The 10,769-nt window shown below is 40.0% G+C and overlaps 1 protein-coding gene across 6 annotated transcripts; it reads left to right on the forward strand.

Annotated features, from left to right (window-relative positions):
* Positions 1 to 596: 596 nt before the first annotated feature.
* On the forward strand, positions 597 to 9,397 carry LOC140536097 (uncharacterized). Of its 6 annotated transcripts, none has more exons than XM_072657739.1 (6): positions 603 to 662; positions 4,319 to 4,416; positions 4,634 to 4,988; positions 5,457 to 5,723; positions 6,060 to 6,212; positions 8,920 to 9,397. In XM_072657739.1, exons 3-6 carry the CDS (start codon positions 4,694 to 4,696, stop codon positions 9,090 to 9,092), a joined length of 888 nt encoding a protein of 295 aa, XP_072513840.1. In that variant the 5' UTR covers positions 603 to 662; positions 4,319 to 4,416; positions 4,634 to 4,693; the 3' UTR covers positions 9,093 to 9,397. The 6 variants fall into 6 exon arrangements, with proteins under 6 accessions (XP_072513838.1, XP_072513840.1, XP_072513837.1 ...); XM_072657740.1 differs by having other exon boundaries at positions 614 to 706; XM_072657737.1 differs by lacking the exon at positions 4,319 to 4,416 and having other exon boundaries at positions 597 to 662.
* Positions 9,398 to 10,769: the final 1,372 nt, after the last annotated feature.

Here is a 10,769-nt window from a genome sequence, read left to right on the forward strand (position 1 = left end):
TCCTCAGTGCACCAGCCCCTGTTCGAATGGCGGTACCTCCCATAAACCCACGGTCCACGCTGAACAGTGCTTCTCCTATAAAATTATACATTAATATAATTAAGAGATTACAGGGAACATACCCTGTGTGGCCAAAAGTATGTGGCCACCCTCGCTAATGATTGAGTTCAGGTGTTTCAGGCAGACCGTTAGCGAGGGAACACTTTGCAGCAGTGAATAGTGCAGCCAGCCTCTTATTATAGATAGTTATTAAAAGGTAAAAATGTCACTTCTCTCCCATTCATATTTTTTTTAAATGTGTGTTCAGGTCGACTGTGCTTAAAGTCCTATTTTGCATAACGGAAAGGTGTGGGTAAATAAAGAGAAAGCTGGGCAGTTGGGAAGATAATGTAAGCCTAAGAAATGAAAGGAAAGCTCAATAGAATAACACTAATATGATTACTACATTATCAATCAGATGACAACTGTATTAATTAGTATGATCTATGCCTCTGTTTATAGTTTTGATAGATTCGTTAGATACATATATAGTCATGAGCCGGCCTCGGAGCTCCACACTCCAGCCCAATAGGTGGCGGTGGTGCACCAAACCGCCAACCACCCACCAGAGGAAGAACCACGAAACCAAAACACTCCCAGCGCCACAGCGGAGAGTCAATAGAGTAAATATACTGCACGGTTTTACAGATAGTCAACCTCGACAGCTGTACGTTCTCCATTTTCCTCGTGAAACCGAGTGCTGGTGTCCTCTTGTATCGGTTTAGTAGTTTATGTTAGCGCTTAGCTGGCTAAACAGCCTCCTGTCGAAAGCTAGCCAGCTAGTGCTAAACGCCGGTCTAATACACCGATGAGCCAGAACATTATGACCACTCACAGGGGAAGAGAATAACGTCGTTAATTATCTCGTAACATCGGTGCACGTTAAGGTCTGTTAGCTAGCATTATATCAGACATTAAGGGAACAGTTGGTTCTAGCTGTCAGCCTGTTGACAACAGGTGCGGGAGAAATGGGCGGGCATGAGGATCTGAGCGACTTTGACAAGGGTCAGGTCGTAATGGCCAGACGTTTGGGTCTGAGCGCCTCCGAAACGGCAAAGCTTTTGGGGTGCTCCCGGTCAGCAGTGGTGAGTACCTACCGAGAGTGGTCCCAGGAGGAACACACCACGAACCGGATACCCGCCGCGTGGAAATCAGGCCAAGGCAGTGCATTAAAAAAAGGGACAAAAAAGCAACCAGGGGCCCCCCAAAGCTCGACAAACAGCCCCCAAAGCTCGACAAAGCAGTGATTTAACCAAACACTTTAACCAAAACTGAAGTGAGGGTGCTGTATCTGTCTGCTGCACATACAGTACCCCCTACATATATCCAACCCCCCCCCCTTTAAAACTCACTAGATTTATGTGGCTTACAGATTACTTTGATATTTTAAACGGTTATATTTACTAATTCATTAAAAAATGTAGTCATTTCAATTAATATGGAGTTTCTGCTAGAAAATATTTAGTGGCACTTATGCTTGCCTTTAAGCTCCTGTGCTGTGTAAGCTCCACATTTACACATTTACATGTTACAATGTAGGAAAAGGCTATGAAATTATTATTATTATTATTATGTAGTGTTTAGATATTCCAGAGAGCACTGTTGGAGGAAATGGTAGCTGCATCCTATCACCCAGGAACTGCCTAGACAAGGCAAGTCTCTCAAAGCTCAGCGTCAGAGCAAGGAGTGGAATTCTGAGAGAAGCCACAAAAATGGCAACAATCACTTTGAAAAAGCTACAGAGACCAGTGACTGAGACTGGCTTCCACCAGCCAACGATACAGGCATACATCTGTGAGGATGGCTATAAATCGCTATAAAAGAGAAAATGCATCAGAGCACATCTGAAGTTTGGCAGAAAGTTTAAGAGTGACCCAGATAAAGTCTGGCGCAAACCTAACACTGGCTGTTCCTCAACAAACTCATGATGACACTATGTTGTGGGTTTTTTACAGGATGTTTTAGCTAAAAAACATTAAAGCTTGGTGGAAACTCCACCTTTCAGCAGAACATTGATCCCAAGGCCAAACAACAGAATGTTCTGCAATGGCCAGGTCAAAGTCCAGATTTCAGTGCAATCGAGAATCTGTGGCACTATTTTAAAACTGAGGTCCACAAGTGTCATTTAACCTGCCTGAACAACCTTGAGAACATTAACCTAAAGAAGTTGAATATTTATAGAAGCAACACGTTTATTAAAGAGGGATTCCCTGATCTGTATGAGTGTCATTGACTTTTGATGAGTTTTAAGGGAGTTAAATACTTTTACAAGGCATATATAATGTATACTGTTTACTGTTAGCTGGATCACTACAGATGCTAATAATGCTATAATAATAATAATGCATAACTTTTCAGCCTCTGAAATGGTAAAAGTTTATTTGTAAAGCACCTTTCAACTCAAAGTGCTTAAAAGAAACAAAGAAAAAAAGACATTAAAATGCATGAATTAAAATGCAATAATGAATAATAATGAAATAAATAAGTAAAGAATAAATAATAAACAGCAGCTGTAACTTAACAAATCTGTAAGACCAACCTCATGTTTGTGTTTGATGCCAAATCAAGTTGCCTACTACTTTTAAAACAAGATTACAGTGGTGATAATAACAATAAAGAAAACTGTAAAATATGTCTATGAATGTCTGTTCCATCCATTCATCAGAAAAAAGCATCCAGAAACGCCCATGCATTCCCCCCTTTATTGATTGATGGTGTGGAGGTGAAAAAATTTGGTCATTTTGAGCTCTACTTATGAACCAAGTTTATTGCAGCAGAATTTTCCCCAAAAATCAGCTTAATGCAAACGCTATCACAGTGCACAAACACAAGCATAGTCTTCTTGTTTTTCCTACATTTCTGTAAACTAATTACTGTTTAGCACCTTACATAGCATGGCATTAGCCACCAAAATGCTAAATATTTGCATCCATCAAATTGATATACTAATTTCACTAATACTTTAATTATACAGCATGCTCTGGGATGCTCTATGTTACATTTTATACAACAGAAAACATACAAAAATCAATGCTCTGTCGTGCTTGAATCCACTGATTACATTTACTCTCTATCTGCTGTGCTGCTCAACATTGCTAGGAGTAGCAAGTTCTACCCCGGCTTTGGGTGTGTTTATTTGATTCTCCAAAATGATGCAGGTGTTTGATGTCTTCAGCATTTCTTTTACTGGTTACAGGAGAATTGTCACAACAAACAGTGCACCCCACACTGCTGTGTATGGAGCTGTGTAGCTGCAGACTATGCTAACTCTCCTCTGCCATCAAAAGCACCTACAATCATGCAAGTGTCACAACTGGGCCGATGAGATAAGGTCACCTGATCTGATGAGTCTCATTTTCTTTTACATCATGTGAAAAGCCAGGTACATGTGTGCCGTTTGGATTGGTAAAGTGGTGGTCCTAGAATTTACTTTAGGATGAGGCAGTGGGATGCTCTGGTCAACGTTCTGTTGTCGACTTGCAGGAGTTGCTGCTGCTATTGCTATGTTTGTTCCAGATACCATGGAGGTCTTATAAGGCCTGTGCCTTGGCAGACCAGAGGTTGAATGTTAAGGACCAACAGTAAGCAGTGGTCATAATGTTTTGGCTCATCGGTGGGCGTATATAGGCTTGCCAAGTGTTAGTAGAAGTGTTTCAGTGTTTAGGCAGAACAACCGAGATCTTGTACGTTGAGAGAGTGGTGGTAGTGAACTTTCACTATATCTCCCAGGTTTTACAGGTGAACAAAAGTAATTTGCTGTATTCATACATCCCATAATTTTATCTATATCAGTTTGTACTCAATTCTTATATAATGGATGGCTTTAAAGTTATCCTATAGGCAATATAGGCAATTGTTGATCATTTATTTAACCACCATATAATAAGATCCATAGTAATACTATAGGAAACGATTTTACATTTTTATTGTAAAGTATAACACTTGTAATATACAGCCTTGTACAGCCACCCCTTTAAAACATTTGTCTTTATTATATTTAAACATATGACCCTGGTATTTTTTGACAGCAAGAAAAAGATACTGATGGTAGATACTGGAGATACTTTGAGACATTAATTGTCTCAACAGCTACATGTAGATTCCATAATGACATTTTAGGATTTTTACATAGACTTTTTATACATTTGGTGGTGTAATTTTAGGCTCAACCTGCTAGGCAGTTGTTTCACTTGTAAATTATTTTGTAGACAGTGGAACGGCTGATTTATTTTTAATTATTTATTTTTTCATGTCTTGCCTTGCTCCCACGCATCTACAGCATTCTTTCAGAAGGCTGGAAGATACCTCTTTGGATCTTGCCATGGAGTTCCCCCACTTACTTCAGCAATCAAGAGCAAACCAAGCTAAATGTCTTTAGTATGTCTTTAAATATCTTTAATTACACCCCCGCAATAAGTGCTGATAACATAGTTCTTTCAGGAATAATGGAAAATTCCTGTAGTATTACTTAAGGGTCTTGTTTTGTTAATCTAAGGGACTGCCAACAAAGTAAACAGCTATTGGCATGGTATGTATTTTCTAATGTTGGTTCTTTCTGCTTTCTTTCCTTCTGTTTTCCTGCATTTTGCTATAGAGGTCTAGTTGATGCACTTAATAAGAATCTTGACCATTCAGTACCAGTGAGCGTTTTGAAATGGAGGTGGTTCCACCCAGTAGTGAGACAAAAGCCACTGCAAGCAGCGAAGCAGATGTTGAGGAGGAAGGACAGGAAGAGGTGCACACGGCCATGCTGTGGTCCATTCAAGAGGCTGTGGAAAGGCAGACCCTTCAGATCGGAGTCTCAGCTTGTGGGGCTACGGCTGTGGTGGACGTGCTTCAGGCTCTGGGGATTACGGTGTCTCCAGAAACGGCAGACCATTGTGTACGGACTAGACTAAGGAGAAACGATTCCCCGTTGCCTGACTACCTTCACTCACGCAGCAAAGCTGGTACATTGCCCTCTACCACATGTCACTTATAGCAACATTTTATAGCTTTTTTACTTTTATAAAAGCAATGGCAGCTCTGCATCTCTAGACTAATTCTTGCTGAGGGTTTGTCAGGGTATCAAACAGTGGACCCTGTTTGACAAATCAGTTTGAATCATGGGCTGAGTGTATCTGCCTCTCTACAATCAGTATTCTCTATACGGTAGTAAAGCCACACATATCTCAAATCTAGCTCTAGACAACACACAACTGGTCCAAAGATCTGATTTGTGCCATCTAAATCCTGCACTTTAAGATATGAACAACCTCATCACTGCAGAGCTCAACATGCTTAAATCAGTTTATAAACTAATTATTGTACTCTTCATTCATTTGGGTATGTTAAAGAAAGATATTCTCTTGGCCCCAGCCTATGAATCACTCATAGACACCCATAATCTAACCCAATATGCATATCCTCTCCATCAGGTGCCACCCATCATCAGTTGATAGACGGAGCAGAGCAGGCCAGTGGTGGTCGAGTGCTGGGCAGATTCTTTGGTTTCCACCCAGCGAGGCGGGTAAAGCTTGTACCCTGGCTGGCACGTTGGATTAGGCGAGGAGCTGTGCCTGTAGCCACTATGAACATGCAACGGGGAGTAGCAGAGGGTGCAGAAATCCCTGATGCCTGGCATCACCAGCTGATTTTTGGGGTGGCTCCCAATGCTGTGTTCATGACTAATCCTCTGGATGTGGGTATGTGGTGCAGTGTTGGAGGCCTGTGATCTCCACATCCTAAAATATTTTAGAATCCTTATAATGGCCACTGAAAATCTGGATTAGGTTTAACTGGGGAGATATCATATAATTTAACACTGATTTCAAATTGAGAACCATAGCTTTACACTAAGGCACTATGTGCATGTTTGTTCTGTCCCTCATCTCGCACACCTGATTCATGTCATTAACTAATTTACAGGCTCCTCCTTCATGTGCTATATCAGGTGTCTTTGAAGTGTGTGACTTTTTTTTTAATGATGGCAGTGACTGTTGTCAGCCATTTATTGCTCATCTGGTATTTCATGTTCACAGTTGGTGAAGAAGAGGTACACGTGCGCCTGTGCAGTGAATCGGTGCTGCTTATCCGGCGTGAAGATGTCTTAAAGAGGCTAACGCAAGACTGCACACTTTCGCTGATCTCAGACCAGCAGGCTGACGCCCGTTGGAAAACCCTAAATGTGGAAGGTACTTTAAAAGCATGTGCTGTAGACATCCATATTTGTACATACATTTGTCTCCTTTGCCTTGCTCCGCCATTTCAACATAATGTACCATTACAACGTCACACAGGCTATATTATATATATATATATATATATATATATATATATATATATATATATATATATATATATATATAAAAAATATAGCATTATTGTTTTTCAACAAAACACTGTTAGGCTAAGTCTCCAGTGCAGAATAGGTAAGCAAGGTCATTAGAGAAGACATGAGACAGGGTTCATTGACAACTAAAATACAAAGACAGTAAATGCAGTAAATGTACAAATATGTGCATGAATACAAGATACTTTTTACAAAATGTTTTTTTTTATGCACTCAGAACATTGAGATCTGCAGACAGAGTACAGTCCTGCCATCTAGTGGTTGGTGTTCAAACAACACAACCTAAAATGAACCACTATCAGACACAATTGTTTGCATGCAGACTATTAATAAAAAAAGATACTGTTTTTTTGAGTCAATACTGTATTGCAAAACATGATATTGCGTCACTTCAATATATCGATACTTTCTACATGGGTCGGCTGTATTAAAAACGCAGAATGGCTCAAAATGAACATTACATACTGGATCCAGCTCGCTACAGTCTGAAAAATGTGCTACTCTGAGGCTTCCGCCTGAACTAATACTGATTACATGCGTCTTATGCTGGTCTGTATATGTATATATATACACACACACACGGACAAAATTGTTGGTACCCCTCGGTTAATGAAAGAAAAACCCACAATGGTCACAGAAATAACTTGAATCTGACAAAAGTAATAATAAATAAAAATTCTATGAAAATGAACAAATGAAATCCGACATTGATTTTGAACCATGCTTCAACAGAACTATTTAAAAAAATAAACTCATAAAACAGGCCTGGACAAAAATGATGGTTCCCTTGAAAATAATGTGACCAAAGAGACATGTTAAATCAAGGTGTGTGCACTAATTAGCGTCACAGGTGTCTACAATCTTGTCAGTAGGCCTATATAGGGCTACAGGTAGTCACTGTGCTGTTTGGTGACATGGTGTGTACCACACTCAACATGGACCAGAGGAAGCAATGGAAAGAGTTGTCTCAGGAGATTAGAAAGAAAATTATAGACAAGCATGTTAAAAGTAAAGGTTATAAGATCATCTTCAAGCAGCTTGATGTCCCTGTGACTACTGTAGCACATATTATTTAGAAATATAAGATCCATGGGACTTTAGCCAACCTCCCTGGATGTGGCCGCAGGTGTGGTAACAAAATGGTAACAAAAGAGCCCAGAAAAATCTCTAAAGAGATTAAAGGTGAACATCAAGCTCAAGGAACATCAGTGTCAGATCCGTCATTGTTTGAGCCAAAGTGGACTTCAGGGAGACGACCAAGAAGGACACCATTGTTGAAAACAAATGATAAAAAAAGCCAGACTGGAATTGGCCAAACTACATGTTGATAAGCCCCAAAGCTTCTGTGAGAATGTCCCATGGACAGATGGAACTTTTTACCAAGGCACATCAGTCTCTATGTTTACAGATGGAAAAATTAAGCATATCAAGAAAAGAACACTGTCTCTACTGTGAAACATGGAGGAGGCTCTGTTATGTCCTGGGGCTGCTTTGCTGCATCTGGCACATGGTGTCTTGAATCTGTGCAGGGTACAATGAAATCTCAAGACTGGCAAGATTCTAGAGAGAAATGTGCTGCCCAGTGTAAGAAAGCTTGGTCTCAGTCGCAGGTCATGGGTCTTGCAACAGGATAATGACCCAAAACACACAGCTACAAACACCCAAGAATGGCTAAGAGGAAAACATTGGACTATTCTGAAGTGGCCTTCTATGAGCCCTGACCTAAATCCTATTGGGCATCTTTGGAAGAAGCTGAAACATGCCGTCTGGAAAAGGCACCCTTCAAACCTGAGACAACTGGAGCAGTTTGCTCATGAGGAGTGGGCCAAAATACCTGCTGAGAGGTGCAGAAGTCTCATTGACAGTTACAGGAATCGTTTGATTACAGTAATTGCCTCAAAAGGTTATGCAACAAAATATTTAGTTAAGGGTACCATCATTTTTGTCCAGGCCTGTTTTATGAGTTTATTTTTTTAAATAATTCTGTTGAAGCATGGTTCAAAATCAGTGTCAGAGTTTCTTTTTGGCATCAACCCTGCTGAAGACTAATTCTCAACAGCTGACTCACAAGTAGACTAAGCTCAGCAGAGTAGATTATTTCTATAGCTCTGTTAGACCACACTAAAAATTTCAGGTATGTAATATCAGGTCCAATTCACATACAAAAGTGTGCAATGTCTAAGAGTGAAACTTGCTTACCACTGAGCTGACCGTTAACAAAACTTGACTGGAACAATTGAATCATTTTGCTCAAACAGTTTGAAAGATTTGCCATGGACTTCAATAGTTTTATTGTGTGCTATTTAAACATCCTGACCAATGACGAATGTTGTTCTTTGGGTTGTGGGATAAATCAAGGCATTCTTTAACAAGCACAAATAATTGGCTCCGAAAACAAGGCAGGTCAATTTTTAGCCATGTCACATCAAGACCTCTTAATTGTATTTTCAGCATTTTGTAAAAACAATATAATTGCGATACCGTTTTGTCCATATTATGCTGTCCTAACACCAACATATCCTTCTTTCTTTTTTTTTTCTTTAAATAAGGTCAAGTTAGGCGTATGATTAATGAAGAAGACCACAGTGATGAAGACCATCCAAAAATGACACACATAAGGATCCCTGCAGCTTACAGCTCTGGAATCACATTGTTTGCTCTCAGAGACTCTTCGCTTGGTCAGGAGCTTCTCAGTGCCCCTGAATTGCCTTTGTTGTTGTGAGCAGCGTACCACTCCCTACATTGTGACTGGATCTGTCTCTCGTGCCGCTCATTGCTGTGTTTCTAACAGATGTGCAAATGAAGTATTGTGACAGTATTTTAATTTGTACAAAGGCTTCGGCAATATCTTTGACACTTTCTTCTTTGAAAGACTGGTGAGAAGCCTGCAAATGACTTTGAGCACAAATTTTAGGAATGTGCAAGTTGTGGCATGTTGCACGTGTGAGTGTGTTCACTATCTAGTTGTGAGAAACATGTTCAGATGTGTAAAACTAATTATTTATGTAATTAAAATCCTGAAAATGGCTGGGTGGTGGTTCTATTGAAAAAAAAAAGCTTGATGTAGGTGGTCCATGTATGGAAACGGTCTTAGTTCTTAGTTCATGATGTCACAAAAAAAACAGCTCATTTACATATAGCAGGGGTGGTGAACCAAGGAATAGAGTCCTACACAGTTTGCTGATTTTCTTACTAACATTGGCAATTAACCGGTGAGTTGAATAAGGTAACTTGGCCCTCTGGACAGAAGTTTCTCAACCCTGATATATCCAGTCAACTCCAGAATGAGTTCTCAAGCATGTGGGCAAACGGGTGAAAAATGATTCACATGTTTCTCAAAGTAGCTTATCATTTATCTAATAACAGTAAGTGCTACAAGAGTGTTGTTTTACTAGAAGAGTAATGTATTCATTCAAAAATATATACAGCCAAATGCTCCCCTAAAGCTTACTTTACATAAACCCATAGAAATCTGCATCTCCTAGAATGTTCACTGGCTGTTCCCAACTCAAATCAGACAGAAATGTGTGGACCTGCCCAGACGTGGTCATTAAAAAATGTATACTACTACATAAGCACAACCAGGGTGATCTTGAAGTTTAAAACAGTTGAAGTATGGTAAGTCTTGAATTGGTTTGAAGAATTGAATCTTGGGTTTTTCACATTTCAAACTCTACCATCAGAGACCACCCCCATGGTCAGAAGCTTTTTGGAAGAGCCTCAGTGCCTGAACTTCTCAAAATGCTATTGGAACTACAAATAGTGCCATGAGGTCACATGAAACCAAACTTATTATGAACCTCGTGAGTTTTTGGTAGAGGAGATCACTGAAGGACGAAGGGTTGCAACGGAATTATGAGATTTTGTGTTTCCTACAGTGGACCAGGTAAGGCTATCGATTTCTTTAGTTGAACTACATTACCCATGAGTACCGAAAACATCGCGGAAGTGTGGCAAAAAAGGCTAAAATGAAACACGTAGACCTAAAGGACAATTTAACTACATTTTAAACAGTTAACACTCTTCAAACCCTACGTGGTGTCCAATTGCTCATGCTCACATAGCTACATAGTTGAGAGCTTGTGTTAATTGTTAAGTCAGTACGCTTTAACTGAATCCACGTGCTTACAGTGCTCCCTTTCCCCGATAAACTGAAGTCTGCTGATGAAAGAGTCGAATCTTTCTTTCGAACCCGTTCCAATGAACCGAACAGCCTTCTAGGATCTGTACTCCCTAGTTAGTGCGCTACATAGATCATGAAATGATGGCTTCTCCAGCCAAAAGAAGAAAGTCCACAGTGCAATCTTTTACTAAAGCTCAGTATATTACTTTAGCCACGTGTTACACAGTATACAACGAGTCAACATAGGAAGTTGGGAGCTATGGTATACAGAACATT

The sequence above is a fragment of the Salminus brasiliensis genome, chromosome 15, assembly GCF_030463535.1.
Source record: "Salminus brasiliensis chromosome 15, fSalBra1.hap2, whole genome shotgun sequence".
NCBI lineage: Eukaryota > Metazoa > Chordata > Actinopteri > Characiformes > Bryconidae > Salminus > Salminus brasiliensis.